Raw genomic sequence first — 22,051 nt, 5'->3', positions numbered from 1 at the left:
AATGGTAACCCCCAAGATGTTGATTGTGGAGGATTCAGTGATGGTAATGCTGTTGAATGTCAAGGGGAGATGGTTAGATTCTGTTTTTGGAGATGGTCATTGCCTGGCACTTGTGGCATGAATGTTATATGTCACTTATCAGCCCAAGCCTGAATGGTGTCCAGGTGTTACTGCATATGGATACGGACTACTTCAGTATCTGAGGAGTTGCGAATGGTGAACATTGTGCAATCATCAGCGAACATCTCCACTTCTGACCTTATGATGGAGGGAAGGTCATTGATTAAATAGAAGATGGTTGGGCCTAGGACATTACCCTGAGGAACTCCTGCAGTGATGTCCTGGGACTGAGATGATTGACCTCCAACAACCACAACCATCTTCCTTTGCGCTAGGTATGACTGCAACCAGCAGAGAGTTTTCCCCGATTCCCATTGACTCCATTTTTGATTTTTTGATTTAGATACACAGCACTGAAACAGGCCCTTCGGCCCACCGAGTCTGTGCCGACCAATAACCACCCATTTATACTAATCCTACACTAATCCCATATTCCTACCACATCCTCACCTGTCCTTATATTCCCCTACCACCTACCTATACTAGGGGCAATTTTATAATGGCCAATTTACCTATCAAGCTGCAAGTCTTTTGGATGTGGGAGGAAACCGGAGCACCCGGAGGAAACCCACGCAGACATAGGGAGAACTTGCAAACTCCACACAGGCAGTACCCAGAATTGAATCCGGGTCGCTGGAGCTGTGAGGCTGCGGTGCTAACCACTGCACTGCCCAGCAAGGAGCTAGGGCTCCTTGATCCCATACTCCATCAAATGTTGCCTTGATGTCAAGGGCAGTCACTCTCACTTCACCTCTGGAGTTCAGCTCTTTTGTCCACGTTTAGACCAAGGTTGGAATGAGATCAGGAGCTGAGTGGCCCTGGTGGAACCCAAACTGAGCATCAGTGAGCAGGTTATTGCTGAGTAAGTGCTGCTTGATTGTACTGTCAATGACCCCTTCCATCACTTTCCTGATGTTCAAGAGTAGACTGATGGGGTGGTAATTTTCCATGTTGGATTTGTCAGGATTTTTGTGTACAGTACATACCTGGACAATTTTCCACATTGCCGGATAGAAACCAGGGTTGTAGCTGTACTGGAATAGCTTGGCTAGGGGCACGGCTAGTTCTGGAGTACAAGTCTTCAGTACTATTGTTAGAACGTTGCCAGAGCCCATAGCCTTTGCAGTATCCAGTGCCTTCAGCCGTTTCTTGATATCAAGTGGAGTGAATTGGATTGGCTGAAGACTGGCATCTGTGATTCTGGGGACCTGAGGAGAAGGCAGAGATGGATCATCCATTGGGCACTTCTGGCTAAAGATGCATGGAAATTTGTGGAGCCTCCTCCTCCTGTTAGATGTTTAATTGTCCATCATTCACGATTGGATGGGGCAGGACTGCAGAGCTTAGATCTGATCTGTTGGTTGTGGGATCACTCAGCTCTATTGCCTGCTGCTTCTGCTGTTTGGCATGCATGTAGTCGTGTTGTAGCTTCACCAGGTTGACACCTCATTTTTAGGTATGCCTGGTGCTGCTCCTGGCATGCTCTCCTACACTCTTCATTGAACCAGGGTTGATCCCTTGGCTTGATGGTACTGGTAGAGTGGGAGATATGCCAGGCCATGAGGTTACAGATTGTGGTTAAATAACATTCTGCTGCTGTTGATGGCCCAGCGCCTCATCGATGCCCAGTTGAGTTGCTAGATTTGTTTGAAATCTGTCCCATTCAGCAATGTGGTCGTGCCACACAGCACGATGGTGGGCATCTTCAATGTGAAGATGGGACTTGTCTCCACAAAGACTGTGCTGTGGTCACTTCTACCAATACTGTCATGGACAGATGCATCTGCGACAGGCAGATTGGAGAGGACACGTCGTCGGTTTTTCCTTCTTGTTGGTTCCCTCACCACCTCCTGCACACCCAGTCTAGCAGCTATGTCCTTTAGGACTCGGCCAGCTTGGTCAGTCATGGTGCTACCCTCAGTTGTTTTTCCTAAATGGTGTTCAACATGGAGGAGTACTGATTCAGCAACTGGGGGTGGGTTGGGGTGGTAGGTGCTAATCAGCAGGAGGTTTCTGTGCCCATGTTTGATCTGATGCCACAAGAGGGGTCTGGAGTCAATGCTGAGGACTCCCAGGGCAACTCCTCCTGACTGTATGCCACTATGCTGCCATCTTTGTTGGACAGGTAATACTCAGGGATGGTGGTGTCTGGGACACAGTCATACTCACGGAATCATATCTTATAGACAATGTCAGGCTGTTGCTTAACTAGTTCTGTGGGACAGCTCTCCCAATTTTAGCACAAGCTCCCAGATGTTAGAAAGGTGGACTTTGCAGGGTTGACAGGGCTGGGTTTGCGGTTGTCATTTCCGGTGCCTAGTTCAATGCTGGGTAGTCCGTCGGTTTCATCCCTTTTAGGCTTTTCTCTAGTGGTTTGGTACAACTGAGGGCATTTAAGCTTCAGAGTCAACCACATTGCAGATTTCCTTCTCTAAAGGACATTAGTGAACCAAATGGGATTTGAACGACAATTGAGTTTCATGGTCACCATTACTGAGGCTAGCTTTTTTTAATTGTAGATTTATTAATTGAATTTAAATTCCACCAGTTGCCATGGTGGGATTTGAACCTGTGTCCCCAGGGCCTTAGCCTGGGACTCTGGATTGTGCGTCCAGTGACATTACTACTACACCACCACCTCAGTTTGTACTGCAGACCACAACCTCCAAGAACTGGGCAGAGACTGTCAATTTATTCTATATAGGATTTTACAGTCTGAGAGAACACACATGAATCCCATCAACTGGGAATGGAATTAAACTCTGGTATGAGAAGTAAAAGCAGTTGTGTTCCAAATCACTGCATTAATCAGTCCCCAAACCTTGAACTTTACAAACAAGCAGGAGATGATTGAAGACTTTAGGGAATCTTTTATCAAAGAAATAAATATTTTTTGGACACAAAGAAATTAACAAGGCTGTACGATATAGCACGTAGATATTTATTGAAATTGTTTGAAAAAGTCAAGGATGAAAAACAATGTGATGCTACAGTTATTAGTTCAATATACAGGAAGAATGTAAATTCATTGTAACAGAAAATTGCAAGGATGCTCGATATGGTATTTTAGAGCTAACTGTAGAAGAGATACTGTGAACCATGCAACTACTACACTCTAACAAAGCAATAACTGTACTGTCTTTGCATTGCAACACAGTACAGATTATAGGAGTAAGAAGTGTCTTACGTTATTTACTTTTGAGTGTTATGATCATTGGGACCTGGAAGATTTGGATCCTTCAAAGACTGTAAAACAACCTTTGTCTTCTTGCCTGGCTTGAAAAAAAAACAAATAGACCGTGGGCAGGGGGAGGGGAAGGGAGAAAGGAAGAGACAAAAATAATAAAATGTCCATTTCATCTGATAAATGACTAGTTTACTGGGTACATAAGGAAATTTTAGATACCAAAGTCAGCTATACTGAGAGAGATTAAAAAAAAAGATTGCTATCCTGTGTACGCTGATACCCTGAGAAATAAATCTCTTGGTGACCACTTTGTGCAGACGCGCTTCCTTGAAATTAAAATATTACCTAAACAATAAATAAAATGCCCTCAAATGTTTTAGACACCAGGCAAGTCTGACCGGAGGATAAAGTTCTAAATATCCACATGAAACAATCACTCCAACATGTAACTTGTTGCACGATAAACCTAGAGTAGACTTCATAACTCCCAGGCATCCCAGGGCAACGCCATTCTGCTGATTGCGTAGATATTTACACTATTTACACAATTATATCCCTTTTGGGTATCTGATGTTGGCAGCTTTGAATTATTCTTGCTTTACAGGACTCCTACAGATAACACTACTGGTACTTATGGCAAAACAGAAACAGATTCTGAAATTGCAGTAGAGTCATTACAGATCTGCATCGTCCTTTTGTATGACATTAGCCAGCTTGACCCTTAAATATTTTTGTTCTCTTGCACCCCTACCCGTTGAAGAAATAAGTTTGCATATTAAAATAAAAACACTCAATATTCATTGCAGCCTCTTGAAACTGTATATAAAACTTAAATTGTGACCAAATGATGCACTCCCGTAATGATCACCGTTGTTTCAGTAATGCTTTGTACACTGCAAATCCTAGGACAGCAAACACCGTAGCCCCAAGACTTGCTCGAAGCCAGAAGGTTGAGGTCTTCAGGTCAGCCTGTGCTGTGTGTCTAAAAGGAAGAAATATTTATTGTGAGTTGAAATATTATAGCAACACAGTATAACATCAAAGTTAAAGGTTGGTACATTTTTTGAACATGGTGCACAAGTCCAAACACAAAGCTGTATTTAAAAAAAAAAGGCACATATTAGGGGTATAACTTTTTGGTGGAAGTGGCTGATTTTGAATATGCAAATACAAGACAGATCAGGATAACATGATGCAGCGATTTGACAGGTATGGCAGACATGCTCTTTGTGCTAGAGGCCACACTGTGCACTTGGAAAAACATAGGATGTGGGCTACAATAAAACCAAATGTGCCTGCAGTGTAATATGCGACACGATAGGTAGTTATGAGCATGCTCAATTAAGCACTGAGCCAGACTCCTCACAGTACGACAGCTTAGCAAATTAGTTAAAGCAACAGTGTTACTAATTTGGTTTAACATCCCCAAGTTAGTTGTTTGTAAAAAATATGGCAGTTTCTTTTTAATAAACTTGCTGTAAAAAATGTAATCTACCAAAATACATTTTAAAATCTTAAATACCAGCTTTTAAAAATGTTATCTTGTCTGCTCCATGGGATGCAAGTCAGTAAGAGGGTTAAACACAGAATAAGTTAGTGAAACAATGATTACATTCAGGGCTAAATTAAAACAAATATAACTGAATATCTGTACAGTATCAGAAAATACTGGACATATACAGTGAACAAATATTAGTGGAGAGAAAGGACAAGTTAGTATTTAAGATACAGACTATCAGTTCTGAAATACAACCTGTTTTTACATGTGCTGAGAGCATTGCTGTGTATTCAGTATTTCTTATTCTTCAGCATTTTCAGTATCTGTCCATTTATTATCTGAATTCTGAGTTTGATTCAGCCACTCAGGAACACATGTTACAATCTTGATGTAGCATTAATTCAGCAATCTAAGTGCACTTGTTCCATTCATTGAACATTATGACCGCTTTTAAATAGTTAAAAATTTATGGCACTAAATTCTGCATTCGCTTCCTTTCTCCTTTCACTTCCAACCTTCTATTCTCCTTGGTTGAATGAGATGCTCACATTTAAAAAACATTTTTATATAGAGATACAGCACTGAAACAGGCCCTTCGGCCCACTGAGTCTGTGCCGACCATCAACCACTCATTTATACTAATCCTACATTAATCCCATATTCCTACCACATCCCCACCTTCCCTCAATTCCCCTACCACCTACCTATACTAGGGACAATTTATAATGGCCAATTTACCTATCAACCTGCAAGTCTTTGGCTGTGGGAGGAAACCGGAGCACCTGGCGAAAACCCACGCGGTCACAGGGAGAACTTGCAAACTCCGCACAGGCAGTACCCAGAATCGAACCCGGGTCGCTGGAGCTGTGAGGCTGCAGTGCTAACCACTGCGCCACCCATTATGCACAACATCTGCCTAAATAACAGCCATTGCACTTCATTTAAAAAAGGTAAATTATCAATGTGAAAGGTTTCTTAAAAAACAATGTCTCCCTGCTCAATTTCCCAGGAAAGGTATTCAAGTGATGCAGTAAATGGGTTGTTTCTGCTCTTCTGATTGTTGGCTACAATTGGCAAAAATGTGCTGCTTTACTCCATCCAAACTTTCTCTATAATTGAAGCAATTTCAGCTGCAAGGGGACCAGTTCCAATTTAAGTTTGCACTGAATTTCAAGGAGTTTGCAATTTGCACAAGACAAATTCCAGGCTTAACTCAGACCAGGTACAGCTGCTGATTGACCACATGTTTCAATTTGCAGACAATATCCCTAACAGAGGACAACGAAAAGACTGAATTACAGTGATAAATCAGGATAACGTCAAATAGCACACTAACGGAAATAAAAAAATCATTGGATTTTCAAATATTTAAAGTTTCCTTTGATTTAATTAACAAATCATATGAAATATATATCATATCCGTACATAGTATATAAAAAAAATAAATCAGACAATCTGAAGATAAATGGAAATATGAGTTGTCCCAAAATAAAAGGAGACGCTTTCTAGGATGTAATACACCTTTAATACAAAGCTTCTCGGCTTATTTTTTCTTCTCTGAAGATGTCTAATTACTGTTACTGAAAAAAACATTCTAATATAATTATGCAAAACTTGCTGTACTTTGAAGCAAAAATCAAAAATAAAGATCTAATTTTTCTATTAAAAAGTACATACTAAATTGGTACTGCTGCAGAAATTGTGGATTAGATAGTGCAGGTCAAGCCTTGGCTGGCAGCACTGGGTGGCTGCCAGCTCACTTGATTAGAGGTGTTCAGATTCTGAACTTACTTTCCAAACAAGCCTGACATTCCCAACACTTACAAAACTGCAGAGGAAGCACACTCTGCAACCATCATTAAACCTCACATGCTATAGTAAATGTGCCAAGCACCTGGAGCGCATATACTGTGCTCACAGTGAGCACAAAAGGGAAGTTAAGTCACAAACAAATAGTATTCTTCCAAAGCTCAGCTTCCCACATTAAATAATTCCAACTAATTCTTTTTAGTCTCAATTTACGCTGTACAGACATTAAAAGACAAGAACCTCCACATCTCCTCTCCATTACATGCCTTTAACCAGACATTTTAGGCTACCATATTCTGGATATGATGCACATGAGAGGGGAAAATATAAAGTGTGAGCTTAAACAGTGCATTTTAATACAGTTGTGATCAGAAGATCAACAGTCAAATTAAATAAATTTGCTGGAATATGAAAAAAATGTTAACCAATATTACTACTCGCATCAGGAATTGTTTTCAAAAGAAAGCCATAGTCTGGATGCGGAGAATTTACTCTTGTGTACAGTTACCTGTCTTCATGTTGTAAACTGCGAGCACCAGAAGACTCCATGAAGATAGAATCTTCAACAAAGCTCACGGCGTGTACTTGATGAACGAGACTGCCTTCATCATTTGCCAACAGCATAGCACCCACCTCGTCTACTCGGTCTTTTAACCTTATATATACACACATGCACACAAGTACGCAGTTCATAATATGGCACAAAACAAAACGCAAGTCAACCTAACAGTATTACATTAGTAAAAATCTCAAATTGATTGGTTAATGGCTTGAATCAAGGAGCAGTCCTGTATAAAACCAGGCTCTATTAACTGAACAAAGTATTTGAATCCTTAACCACAATGTTCAAATCCTTGTCATCTAAAATCATTCCTTCAATTTCAAATATATTTTTGGAAGGACTGGGTGAGGGAAATTGAAGGGTCAATTCAGAATCAGAATGCAGCATTATAGAGAGAACATTACTTCCAGATAGCATAAATTCACCAGGAATGGAGAAACTTACTTCCTCTGCAACAGAGAAGGCCATGAGGAGTTTTAATAGAGGTTTTTGAGACTTAAAAAAGATTGACAGGATGAGTAGAAAAAGACCATTCACCCTAGTTGCAGTCTGCTTTTCTGTGCTTGGGTGGCTCTGAATCAGTTCCGCCCAATGAAGCCTCTCCAGTGAGATCTCACACACACACACACACACACATACACACCCACACATAAATTATTGTGCTATGCTAACAAAATGAAGCTTCTGTAAAAATTGGGGACTATATGAGAAGGGCTGAATATCCATGCCAATTAAAAGGCAAACAGTTACAAAAGAATAAGGTGGGGATTGTTGTTGTGACAGATTATTGAGCTTAAAAACAGCAGACAGCTGAAAAGTAATGAGCAAAATAAGCAAAGGGACCTTAAAAGATGGTTAAAAGTAGTACAAGGAAGAAAACTGGTAGCAAACAGGTGGGTTCATAAAAGCCCAAAGGCAAGTGAAATTGCTGTGGTCAGATGAGAAACCAGCAGCAGACTAGGATCACTGGAACACAGTGGGAAGGGCAGTTTGTTGACGGTCATGCAAAATAATATATTATGAATGGCAGAAATAATAAAACTAAGTAAAAGAATTTAAACACAATATATCTGGTTCCTGAAGTCAAATAAAAATTATTCAATACAAGTAATAGCTGCAACTGGTTCTGTACAACAAAACCCCAGGCAAAAAATAAAACGCAGCATCATGGGGCAGCTTAGCAGCAATGAGACAGGCCCAGCTTATTGGTTTAGGTAAAGATTTGACATTAAAAGTAAAATGTTAATTTTTATGAAGAAATATTGTGAATTGAAAATGGGGTAACTATACTTTAAGAAAAAAATCCTATACTTTGTTCCATTTTCAAAAGTTAGGACATACACCTTTGGTTAACATTAATAAATTTATATGGATTTTTGTTTAACAGGACTGCCCCTTTATCAGGACAGCTAAAACTATTTGTACAGTAGTTCAATAGAGTCACATACCAAGTCTTCCAGTCACCTGTTATTTTGATCACAAGTAAATCTCTGCTCTGTTAACCTCATCAAATGATCAATGATAACAAAGGCTTACATCAATACAATAGCCTGTTAGTGTCAAATGGCTGCAGTCACTTGCTAACTGAGCATGCTCATGCCTAGTTAATTCAAGTTAGGAAAAGTCAATGCAAGTTAGAGAATCCTTTAGGGTTAACAAGAATCCTGATTATGGTTCAGAGGTTATTGATGCAGTGGGCCTCAAACACCAGCAGACAATGATGTGAACAGCGGCAACAAAGACATTCGGAAAAACTGGCCATCTGAGGGCAGAGCAGCAAGAAGAAAATACAAACATGAATTCAGAGACTTTCAGAGTTTATCTAATAAACCACATCAGGTGAAGAATTTATACACAGTAAGTAACAGCTCCAAGCTCAGGCCAGTAAAAATTCAGAGTCAACAGCCTCATATTTAAGATAGTTACACTTGCATTTCACTTTGAGGGCAGTTACATTGCAGCATGGACGAAAGATGACTAACAGGTCGTTACAACACTGCAGATCTCAACTAGGACACCCAAGTCTGAATACCAGTCTCAACAGGCATTTACATTCACTCAGAAACAAAAGCTGCAATACTCTTGGCAGAAGCCAATATAATAATGATGGTGGGGTGGGGGCATGAAGAGAAGTAGGGAAAGCAGTAATCTCTTTACACATTGTTTTGCCAGGTTTTCTAGTGAGTAAGGAACATGTTGATGGAAATGACTGTTAAGCACTAAGGAAGTGTGCTGGTACAAAAGTAAAGTTTGCCAAAGTTAAATTAGTCACAAAAATATTTATAGGAAATTAAAAGATACTGCCGCATTTGTTTTCAATAAACACAATAGTCAACAGTCTTCCAAACAAGAACTGAATGACATTAAAGCAATTAACCAACTGATCCTTCCAATAATTGATCATGGTGCATTTTGATACCATCAGATAAGAAATAAAAAAGACACATTTAGAACCAAAATGTCAAGAGATCTCTTGTACTAATAACCTGCAAGTCATCAACATTGCTCAAATACCAGCAAAGTGAAATCCTGCTAGCAAGGGCCAAGAAAAGTTAAAACCAAAACACATATACATCCAAAGCAGCCAAACTATTTTTTTCCATCTTCATGAATAAAGCCAAATCTAAGATAACACTTCAGGTGGGGGTCAGGAAGAACAGGCAAACAGACAAAATGCAATATAGTAGGTGGTGATGTGGTGCAAGAGGAATAGAAACAGTGCCAGACAGGCAAACACAAAATGAAAAACGACACCTAAAAGAAAGAAAATTAAAAGAAAAAGTACATGTTATGATGCACTAAATTATCCAGTTTGTCTTCACTTGTGCATGCAACAATGAGGCATTAGCTTCACCATGGGAAGTGTAGTAACAGTAGTTCAAACCATCAAGCTTTGTGATTAAAAAAATTGAAATGGCATGTCAGTTTGGGAGTATCTAACTTTTTGACATGTATGAAGGTAGAACACGAAGTACACTACAAGGCAAACAATTCACATTCATCTGGAGATCTAAAATTACAATTAGAATTCTGATAATAGATCCTGTATTACAAAAACTTTTAAATTTCAACTATGAACTTGTACTCGAACTACCAAATTTATATTCCATCTCCCATTCGAATTACCTGTTCAAATGAGGTGAGTGAAAGGTTTTTTTTTTTTTGCAGTTGCTGTCCATTTTATCATATTATCCAGTCAACATTATTGTAAAATAAGAGAAGCTAACAACTCCGGCAATAAGACGCAAGGAAAAGGATTCATAACTTTGAAACTTTTTAGTTTTAATTTTCAATAAGGAATTCAATCTGACAATTTGAAAAACTGAAAATTTCTCATTTTCAAAATATCACAAGTTAGTAATTAATTTAATGTATTATGTGAACTGTTGTTTATCTCGCAGGTTAGGAGTTTATTAAACAAAAAGCCAAATAAAAAAAATATCTATTTTAGTACCTTATAAATAACAGATTTAGTAAAATAAACTTTTCATCCAAATAGTAACAAAATAATTTACAATAGTGCAATTCTTGATATCTACAAACAGGCACTTCTAGCACTAATAGTGATCAGGAGAGGGAACTCTGGCTGATTTTAATCTCTTTAGCCTGTTGGCATTTAAGGCAATTATAATGGCTCTGCCATTACTCTGGCTGTATTCAGTTAACTCATCACGGGCCAGGAATTGAACCCAGGACCTGGGTAGTATGAGTTAATTGAATACAGGCATTGCCAACTGAGTCAGTGCATGAGCTATTTTTTCTAGTTTAACAGACTTTCTGCAGATTTAGGGTTTGCTTAATGTACCACATATGGTACACATGAACTGACGACAATTCTAGAAAGTTCCACCAATATCATGTCTTTATCGAGGACAAACTTGGGGTGGGGAAGGATAGTAGGGTGCCAAATTTCAAAGAGACTAATTTACCTCCGGTATGAAGCTCCAAATTAAAACAGATAGTTTGCCTGACTCCCCATATACCCAGTACATAAAAAAATCCCTTTTATTACTGTTAGCATGAAGGTTTGAACTCCCAAAACAGATCCAGAGCAAAGAAAAGCTCATTACCCCCTAGCTGTTAATAATGACAAAGGGCATTGCAGACAGAAATCAAACAATACAACCAACTGAACCAGAGGTAATGTAATTTTCAAATTAACCCATGACACCTCTCATTGGACTAATGTAAACTAACAGGTTTTTAACAAAAATATTAAGTATTCCTGCATTGCAATATATTGCTAGCTTTTCCTACACAGAAAATTGATTGGTATTAATTTTTTACAATTGTTTTTAAAATATGTAGTTTGCTGTATTCTAACCTACATGGTAAGGTTTGCCAACCGAAGAGTAACTCTGCACTTGCTGAACTACAGCATTTTCAGAAAAATCCCTATCTTTCCATCACTCTCAAAAATTCTATTTCTGATTTTGTAAACATGTAGATGTAGTTTCAGTTAGAAGACTGAATATCTTGAAGATGCACAGCTTTTGTGACGAGAGGCATTTGATCAAAATTTCAGCATCCCTGAACAGCAAGTTGGTTGTACTCTGGAGTCCTGTGTTTATTAATGATTCTTCAATAGCAGCCTTATTCATGGCATATCCACTGTTTTTGTTGTCCCCAGTTTACAATTTACATCACCTACCTGAAGGAAGGATAAGCTGGTACATATTTTCCATGTATATTTGGTACCAATTAGTCTGCAAGTTCAGGCGGTTGTACATGATCTCTGAACTAGTTTAGGGAGCTACATACTGGATACTGCATTTAACTCCAAAATAACTCATTTCAGTTACATAATTTTGTAGAGAGCTCGTGAATGAAAATGAGGCACTTCGCTCACTTGCCCCTGGACATTAGAGTAGCCAGATTTTCACCGGAGAAGCAGTTTAATCTTTGGTCCTGTGAGCAAGGGTTGGTATGAGGGGTGTCATGAATTGGTGAGAAATATCTTAAGAGGGCATTTACCATCAAAAGATAACTGTCCACGACTGACTCAAACATCACAACTCAAGTGCCAAAGCTGCAAGTCACCTTTTCAGGATAGGTCACAAGTGGATTATCCACTGCACCCCACCGATTAACATGCAGGATTCCATTTATATGGCAGTATGTGTTTGTTTGTTTAGTTTTTTGAAGAAAACTAATGAGTTGACAGTTTAATTGTTTAAAACTAGAGCTCTCTCACATCGAATGGCAAAGAAGCAGAGAGACTGTGAGCTAGGGTCTGGGACCTATGGTGAAAATTAAGACAGACTTGCATATATTAGCAACTGCAACAAGAGATTGCTGCTGTAACTTTCAAGTAGGTATAAAATGAAGATAAAGAGCTCTTGTGGGAAGCTTGGACTGGTAACATAAAATAGCTGACATTATTCTAATCTTTAAATAAAGCTATAAGCATTGCCATAGAAATTATACGGATGTTAACTTCATCTCTATAGTGCAAGTACAGAAGCACATCTACTGTTTGCAATGAATATAAATCCAAGCTGGTGGGTGTTTATAGCAGTACAGCCAGTTTATAAAAGTACTGAAATCTTTTAATATCAAGGGTTTATAAACATAGTTGACATCTCTCAACTTTCTGAAAAGGTCCAATATATCCCATCCCGTATGCTATTCTTCCTCCTTGCATCCTTCTCCCTATGTTAACGTCAAGATTAATCGTAGCATCTTGAACTCATTGTCTCAGGACCTGAAAACTGGGAAACTTTAGCTTCTTCAGTTTTCCCTCCTTCTCGTCTGGGGATTTAAATGAATTCTCATGGGATCAAAGAGGATTCTACAAACTGGATAAAAAATTTGCTACAGAATGGGAAACAGAGATCAAATCAGCAGAAATAAATTGTGTATCTGACCGGCATGGCTGAGACCAAAGATTTGATCAGAGAATCCTACTGACAATAGTTAGATTGTGTTGGTAGCATTCTTGCCCGAGTCAAAAAGTTGTATGTTCAAGTTCCAGCCCAGGATTTAAACAGATAAGCTTGACTTGAGACGTCAGTTGCAGTACTAAAACAGCAATGCCAGAATGTTCAGTATTTTATACTTACTGGGGCTCAAATATATTACAACTTGTACTTATATAGCACCTCTAATGCAATAAAATGCCCCAAAGCATTTCACAGAAGCATTATTAAACAAAATGACATCAAGTTGTGTAATGAGATATTTAAGGAGCATCTTCAAGGTGGCAAGCGAGGTAGAGAGGCAGAGGGCTTTAGGAAGGGAATTCCAGAGCCCAGGGCCCAAGCAGCTGAAGGCATGGCCACCAATGGTGGAGCAATTAAAATTAGGGATGCACAAGAGGCCTTTTTCCATACAAAAATACGAAATAGGAGTAGGCCACTCGGCCCCTTGAGCCTGCTCCGCCATTCAACAAGATCATGGCTGATCTAATTGTAACCTCAACTCTACGTTCCCACCTACCTCCAACAGCCTTTCACCCCCTAGCCTGTCCAATCTTTTCTCATAAGACATCCTGCCCATTCCAGGTATTAGTCTCGTAAACCTTCTCTGAACTGCTTCCAATGCATTTACATCCTCCATAAGTAAGGAGTCTAATACTATACACAGTACTCCAGATGTGGTCTCACCAATGCCCTGTATAACTGAAGCATAACCTCCCTACTTTTGTATTCAATTCCCCTTGCAATAAACAATAACATTCTATTAGCCTAAATTAGAGGAGTGCGTATAGCGCAGAGGGTTGTGGAGCTCGAGGAGATGCGAGACCATGGGGGGGGGGGGGGGGGGGGGGGCGGATTTGGGATTTAAAAACTAGGATGGGAATTTTAAAATCAAGGGTTTGCAGGACCGGGAGCCAATGTAGATCAGCAAGCAAAGGGGTGATGGGTGAACAGGACTTGGTGCAAGTTAGGATAGGGGCAGCAGAGTTTTGGATGGCATCAAGTTCATGGAGGGTGGAAAATAGGAGAGCGGCCAAGAGTGCATTGGAATAGTCAAGTACAGAGGTAACGGGCATGGATGAGGGTTTCAGCAGCAGATGAGCCGAGGCCGGGAGCAGTCAGGCAATATTCCGGAGCTGGAAATAGGCAGTGTTAGCAATGGTGTGGATATGTGGTCGGAAGCTCATTTTGGGGTCAAATATAGAAACATAGAAAAATAGGAGCAGGAGTAGGCCATTTGACCCTTCGGGCCTGCTCCACCAGTTAATACAATCATGGCTGATCATCCAAACTCAGTAACCTGTTCCCGCTTTCTCCCTGTATCCCTTGATCCCATTAGCCCCAAGAACTATATCTAGCTCTTTCTTGAATATATTTAATGATTTGACCTCAACTGCTTTCTGTGGTAGAGAATTCCACAGGTTCACCACTCTCTGGGTGAAGAAATCTCTCCTCTTCTCAGTCCTATATGGCTTACCCCTTATAGACTGTGACCTCTGGTCCTGGACTCCCCCGCCATCGGGAACATCCTTCCTGCATCTAGTCTGTCCAGTCCTGTTAGAATTTTGTAGGATTCTATGAGATTCCCTCTCATTCTTCTAAACTCTAGCGAATACAAGCCTAATCAACCCAATCTCTCTTCATACGTCAGTCCTGCCATCCCAGGAATCAGTCTGGTAAACCTTCGCTGCATTCCCTCCATAGCAAGAACATCCTTCCTCAGATAAGGAGACCAAAACTGCACACAATACTTTACACGTGGTCTCACCAAGGCCTTGTATAATTGCAGCAAGACATCCTTGCTCCTGTACTTGAATCCTCTTGCTATGAAGGCCAACATACCATTTGCCTTCTTAACTGCCTGTTACACCTGCATGCTAACTTTCAGTGACTGGTGCACAAGGATGCCTCGGTCTCGCTGCACCTCCCTCTTTCCCAATCTATCGCCGTTCAGATAATAATCTGCCTTTCTGTATTTGCCACCAAAGTGGATAACCTCACATTTATCCACATTATATTGCATCTGCCATGTAGTTGCCCACTCATTCAACCTGTCCAAATCACACTGGAGGTTCTCTGCAGCCTCCTCATAGCTCACACTCCCACCCAGCTTTGCATCGTCTGCAAACTTGGATATATTACATTTAATTCCCTCATCTATATCAATAACATATATTGTGAATAGCTGGGGTCCTAGCACTGATCCCTGCGATACCCCACTAGTCACTGCCTGCCGCTTGGAAAAAGACCCATTTATTCCTACTCTTTGTTTCCTGTCTGCCAACCAGTTCTCTATCCATATCAGTACCTTACCCCCAATCCCATGTGCTTTAATTTTACACATTAATCTCTTATGTGGGATCTTATCGAAAGCCTTCTGAAAGTCCAAATACACTACATCCACTGCTTCTCCCTTATCTATTCTACTAGTTACATCCTCAAAAAATTCCAGTAGATTTGTCAAGCATGATTGCCCTTTCGTAAATCTATGTTGACTTTGTCCAATCATGTCATTGTTTTCCAAATGCTCTATTACATCTTTTATAATGGACTCTAGAATTCTTCCCACTACTGATGTCAGGCTAACCAGTCTATAATACCCTGTTTACTCTCTACCTCCTTTTTTTTTTTTAAAATAGTAGGGTTACATTAGCTACCCTCCAATCCGTTGGAACTGTTCCAGAGTCTATAGAATTTTGAAAAATGATCAGCAATGCATCTACTATTTCTAGGGCCACTTCCTTAAGTACTCTGGGATGTAGATCATCAGGCCCCGGGGATTTATCGGCCTTCAATCCCATCAATTTCCCTAACAGCATTTCCCTACTAATACTGATTTCATACAGTTCCTCCTTCTCACTAGGCCCTTGGTTCCCTAACATTTCTGGGGGGTAATTTGTGTCCTCCTTTGTGAAGGCATAACCAAAGTATGTATTTAATTGGTCTGCCATTTCTTTGTTCCCCATTATAAATTCCCCCGTTTCCGAATGTAAGGGAGCCACATTTGTCTTCACTAATCTTTTTCTCTTCACATATCTATAGAAGCTTTTACAGTCAGTTTTTATGTTTTCTGCAAGCTTGATCTCATACTCTATTTCCCCCTTTTTAATCAATCCCTTTGTCCTCCTTTGCTGAATTCTAAATATGACACCAAGCTTGTGAACAGTTTGGTTCAGCCTCAGACATTTGCCAGGGACAGGGATGCAGTCAGTGGCTAGGGAGCAGGGTTTGTGACAAGGACTGAAGACAATGGATTTCGTCTTCCTAATATTTAGTTGGAGGACATTTCTGTGCATCAGTACTGGAAGGCAGCCAAGCAATGTAACAATTTCGAGACAGTGGAGGGGTCTAAAAAGGTGATAGTGAGGTAGAGCTGGGCGTCATTATTGTGGAAACTGATGTGCTTTCAGATGATATCACCGAGGGGTACCATGTAGATGGGAAACAGGAGGGTCCTAAGGAGGGTCCCTTGGGAATACCGAGGTAGCTGTGCAGGAGTGGGCAGAAAAGTCATTGTAGGAGATTCTCTGGCTACGATTAGACAGACAGGAATGGAACCAGGCGAATGCAGTCCCTTCACTCGCTTCAATTCCCCCCCGCCTTCTCCATGTAACCCTGCACATTCTTCCTTTTCATATAACTGTCCAATTCCCTTTTGAATGCTCCAATTGAACCTGCCTCCACCACATTCTCAGGCAGTGCATTCCAGACCTTAACCACTCTCTGCGTGAAAGTTTTTCCTCATGCCACCTTTGCTTCTCTTACCAAATACTTTAAATCTGTGCCCTCTCATTCTCGATCCTTTTGCAAGTGGGAACAATTTCTCTCTATTTACTCTGTCCAGACTCCTCATGATTTTGAATACCTTTATCAAATCACTTCTCAGCCTTCTCTTCTCCAAGGAAAACAGTCCTAACTTCTCCAATTTATCTTCATAACTGAAGTTCCTCACCCCTGGAACCATTCTCGTGAATCTTTTGTATACTCTCCCCAATGCCCTCACGTCTTTCCTAAAGTACGGCACCAGAACTGGACGCAATACTCCAGCTGACACAGAACTAGTGTCTTATACAAGTTCAACATAACATAAAACTTATAATTTATACAATGGATATTTAATTATTTTCATCAATGAGCATATACACACAGTAAATGTACACACAGTAGGTACATGCATCATATCAGCAAATCTTTTCCAGACTATATTTTAAATATTGAAAATATGCCTCTTATATGGTTCCTATGCCTAACTAAAATGCTAGACAAGTAAACATCAGCTCCTCAATCACTGGTGCATCTCACCCTACTTTCAAACAGTTAACGTTTCAATGGGCTGTCACTTTATCTAAATTACAACATTTATGTACAGGAGCTATACATGCTAAATAAAGCCAAGTGTCAATTTAAACTGTGCATTCAGCATTTGTTTATATAAAAGATTACATGTGATCAGCCTCAATGTATAGAGCGGTCACTGTAAAGCTGTACTAGAGTACTATTCGGAGACAAAGCGTTCTAAAATTTTAAAAATGCCAAATTTGAAATTGATCTGATAACAAATAATCCTAAGTGTTACAAAAGGAAAAAATGCATCTGACTCATCTCTCACCTCATTTTTAAAAATGTATTCATGAGATGTGGGTGTCGCTGGCCAGGCCAGCATTTATTGCCCATCCCTAATTGCCCTTGAGAAGGTGGTGGTGAGCTGCCTTCTTGAACCGCTGCAGTCCATGGGGGTAGGAAGAGAGTTTTTCATTCCTTTTTATTGACTTTGTAGCGGTTAGATACAACTGAGTGGCTTGTTAGGCCATTTCAGAGGGCATGTAAGAGTCAACCACATTGCTGTGGGTCTGGAGTCACATGTAGGCCAGACCAGGTAAGGACAGCAGATTTCCTTCCCTAAAAGGACATTAGTGAACCAGATGGGTTTTTTACAACAATCGACAATGGTTTCATGGCCGTCATTAGACTAGCTTTTAATTCCAGATTTATTAATTGAATTCAAATTCCACCTTCTGCTGTGGTGGGATTTGAACCCATGCCCCCAGAGCAATACCCTGGGTCTCTGGGTTACTAGTCCAGTGACAATACCACTACGCCACCGCCTCCCCTAATTTTAAACTACAGAACTAGTGGTTAAATGGAATGAAAGAGGAATTGTACTCAAAATGCAGTTTTTGTGGGTGCTCTGTTGGAAGCACTTTCACCACTGAGTCAGAGGGTTAGGTTCAAGTCCTAATCCACTACTTCAGCATATGATCTAGCCTGACGCTCAAGTGCAGAACTTCAGAAGGGATGCAAGACCGAGGACCTGTCTGCCTGTTCCTGTGGCTCTGGTAGACATTAAAGATCCCCTACAATGTTCGAAGAGCAAAATGTTTCTCCTGGTATACTTTCCAACCTTTTTTCCTCAATCAACATCAGCAAAACTGATCAATTAGTCATTTATCTTTCTGCTGTTGATGAGATCTTGCAAAATGGCTACCATGTTTGACATATAAAAGTCAACACACTGCAAAGTAACTTACTGTTTGTTCAGCACTTTAGGATATTCTGACAGATGCGATAAGGTGATATGCAACTACCTCTACATAAATCACCAATGCCTACTTTACAAATATTATCTACAGAGCTCCCGATGGATCAAACCCTTGCTGGAGATTTAAAAACGTCCGATAAAGGACTGCCGTGGATACCTCACCTCAGTATTCCTGAGGAGGACCCAGAAAAGGGAATATCTATCAAGCTTCTTTTACTTTGAAAACTAGCACCTCAGATTTAGGTTTAACACTTTGCCCCCTAGCTGGATTCTCCATAAAGCAAGGTAACAAGTTTTGATCAAGAGACAGTGATATTGATAGTTCAGTTACAACAGTTAATTGACAACCATGATTATACTAACTCACAGTACTCCCGAATAGAGGAAAGCAGCGCACCACACAAACTTAATCAATGCCTATCCATAACTTTGATCATTCAGTGCTGCAGAGTTCTTTTTATTCTTTAAAAAGTTGGCTATGCAGCCATTTTGGCTAACGTACAGTACTACCAGAGAAAGAGCATCTCCTCAAGGCAATCTAACTACCAACTTATGAGAAACTAATATTTTGCACACGTAACAAGAGGTAGGAAACATCACAATGCGTTGATGCCTATTGTACAGTGTAAATGTGGCAGAGTCCATTGAATTAGCTTCCTTTTGACATGGTGTCTGCCCAATACATTTAATATCCTTCCTTCAACCGACATTCTTTTCAGACTTGCAAGCCAATTATCAATAAAATCATCAGATAAGGACTGGAGTATACCGTCATGTTAAAAGAACACCATATAGTAATCTTGTTGAAAAGCATATTTCAATGGGCACCATTATTCTTGCATGTGAAGTCAAAGGGCTTCAAAGGTTTTTTTTCCCAATAAAGATAATTTTTTTTTTTAAGTCCCACAAAATTAAAGCCTTGAAAATGTAAATAATTCAGTGGATATGCTGAGTGAAGCTGACTTTTGAAGATTGCTCTCCTCCCTGCAACCCCCCACCTTTGAAAAACACAATAAAAAAAAACCTTCTGAAACCCAGTAAATAAAATGAAGAACCTGTTAAGAACTGCAGTGAAGAATTTGGTCTTTACAGATTGCAGCAAGTCTGAGTTGAGGAAGTTCTGACAGATGCAAAATGTACACCTGTTGCAGGTGCATAAACAGCGTAACCGGGCATGGCTGCGAAAACACACAGAAGTAAGGCAGTTGAGTTTTCTTACAAAAAAAAAAAAATGTAGATTCATATCGTTCTGGAGAACAATTGCAAAGGTACCATAAGTCCAACACTAGTTCTGAATACATTTCAGCAAGTCCCCATGAGGAGAACACACAAAAACATGCGACAATCCTATATGACCGGAGGAAGTAAATCTTACAAGACCGACCAGATAGAGTAATGACAAAACAAAAAAATTAAAAGCACTCGCGACATACAAGGATTTTTTGTTGTGTTTAGAAGATAATGTGCGACTGCAGCAGTTCCAACTATCCTGGGTTTGAAAGAAAGTACCAAGCCTTTGTAATAATCTACTGCATTACTGGCTGCCATTTCTCTGTTGAAGTTTAAGAGTTATTTTACAAAGTTTTGCCCATTTTGTAAAAAAAAGGAAAAAAAAACACATCAGGGATGAACCCAAGTAATTCAATTCCGATTGAAACCAGATGCCAGCTGTCATACTGTCAACTGCCTGCAGTTATTACACATTTCAGAAGTCATCTGCATGCATTTAATTTCATCACCTGCTACAAAGAGGGAAGGAAGTAATGTTTTAGATTGTCCTGATAATACAGGCATTCTGCAAATAACTGGATTGAGAGATTATAAAAATGTTGCAGAACAGTGGAATGCCAATGACAGCATATTCTGCGTCATAACGCAAGGATTGATGAATTTTGTCTTGTTTCTGTACAATGCAGCGTGTAGCCCAGTAGACTGGACTGTGTTTTGACTGATAAGAGATCGGTGCCTCTGAGGGGCTCATTTACAGCTTCAACCTCTCCAATCTATTACCTTTGGTGCAATAGTAAAGGGTCTAAAATTTCCCTTTGAGTAAACACCCCGTGGAAGGAAAACATTAGGAACATTTCAGCTCTGAGGCAGACTTCAGGCAGAACCTGCAGTGAACAGAAGATTTGTTCTTTACATACACCAATCTGAAGAAAGCGTCATAGCTGAAACATTATTTTTTTGTGCGGTATGTACATTTGAACAATTTTGCAGCCACCATTCTAGTCCTATAAAATTGGAATTTTAGCCCATAATGCTCTTGAATTGTAGAACGCAAGGGCAACAAAAAGCCAACTCAACTCTCCTCCATGTAAAGCGCCATATCAGCCTAGCAAACTTTCCACCACTCAACTGAAACTGCCAGAAATTATAATCACTTTTGCAAGAAACATAAGGCAGCTTCTCTTCAATCTATGGGCTTGCACTTTTAAAGCAAAGCACTAGCAGAAAGGTACTGTACCGAGTTGTGGAGAACACAATTTAAAAAAGGCTAGAAATTTCAACGGCTGACTTTCTCTGCAAATGTTTAAGCAGTGAGTACTGACATTAGAAAAATATCTGGGAAGAGGTGTGAGCCTGACAGCGTGAGGTATTGAATAGCCTAACTGAAAGGACAACATTCCGTGTCAACAATCCCCCCACCATCAAAACACTCACTGAATCCACAGATGTAAACTCATCATCATCCCTTTGGGCACGTGCTAACTCTTGCCTATGCAAATTCCCCTGCTGATGCTCCATCAGTGCTTACTTTAAAAAAAATAAAAAAGTAACTAATACTCTTCCAAAAATTGGTTCTAAGGTTTTGTTGTAAGTTAGTCCTCACTGAAATTCCACCTTTAAAATGTGGAGCAACTCACAATCTATTTTATTCATTTATGATCATTTTCATTCCAGATTTGCAGAATATCTCCCTATTATTTCAGATCAACTTCTAAAACACCGCTTCAGTCTATAGCTAACGATGGTGATCTTAACATGACACATGCAGCATTGTTGTGGCTTGATGTTCTATACTTACGGATACATGGCTATGGTAGTCACTTTGACAAAGAAGTCTTTGCTTGGTGTGCCGACACTGTTGCAGGTATAACTTTGAGGTGGTGGCATTTTGTGTTTGCTGCAGAACTCAGCGGGAGAAATGCTATGATCTTGTTTAGCTTCATGCAGGTCTGACTTAGCAGCTACAATAATACATGGTGTTTTGCCATCAATGAAGTGTTGCTATAGTCATCCAAAAAAAAAAAATCCTCATTAGTTGAAGTGTCAGCTATAATGAGAGAGATTAATTAATACTTGTTCATTCATCAACTTTTATGCTAGGTTTAGAAATAGCTTATAAATTGAACTGGATTGAAGTTTCAATAATGGTTTTTAAGACAATTATATTTATAACATTGTAAAAGTGATA

General features: G+C 39.8%; 1 protein-coding gene across 4 annotated transcripts in view; it reads right to left on the bottom strand.

Annotated features, from left to right (window-relative positions):
• Window positions 1–3,048: 3,048 nt before the first annotated feature.
• Window positions 3,049–22,051, bottom strand: part of LOC137384450 (mitochondrial Rho GTPase 1) — a 103,428-nt gene continuing 84,425 nt past the window's right edge. The window contains exons 18-21 of one of the 4 annotated variants that reach the window (XM_068058531.1): window positions 21,662–21,864; window positions 19,689–19,811; window positions 7,123–7,269; window positions 3,049–4,289 (exon numbers count right to left, since the gene is read on the bottom strand). In XM_068058531.1, coding sequence (XP_067914632.1) covers window positions 4,172–4,289; window positions 7,123–7,269; window positions 19,689–19,811; window positions 21,662–21,864 — 591 coding nt within the window. In that variant the 3' untranslated portion in view covers window positions 3,049–4,171. Of the gene's footprint in view, window positions 4,290–7,103; window positions 7,270–19,688; window positions 19,812–21,661; window positions 21,865–22,051 lie in introns of those variants that run through there. The other 3 variants (XM_068058529.1, XM_068058528.1, XM_068058530.1) reach the window with 3 other exon arrangements.

Source organism: Heterodontus francisci, chromosome 26 (assembly GCF_036365525.1).
Source record: "Heterodontus francisci isolate sHetFra1 chromosome 26, sHetFra1.hap1, whole genome shotgun sequence".
NCBI classification, from domain to species: Eukaryota; Metazoa; Chordata; class Chondrichthyes; order Heterodontiformes; family Heterodontidae; genus Heterodontus; species Heterodontus francisci.
The sequence above is the reverse complement of the archived record's forward strand: the minus strand, read 5'-3'. Positions and strand labels throughout refer to the sequence as shown.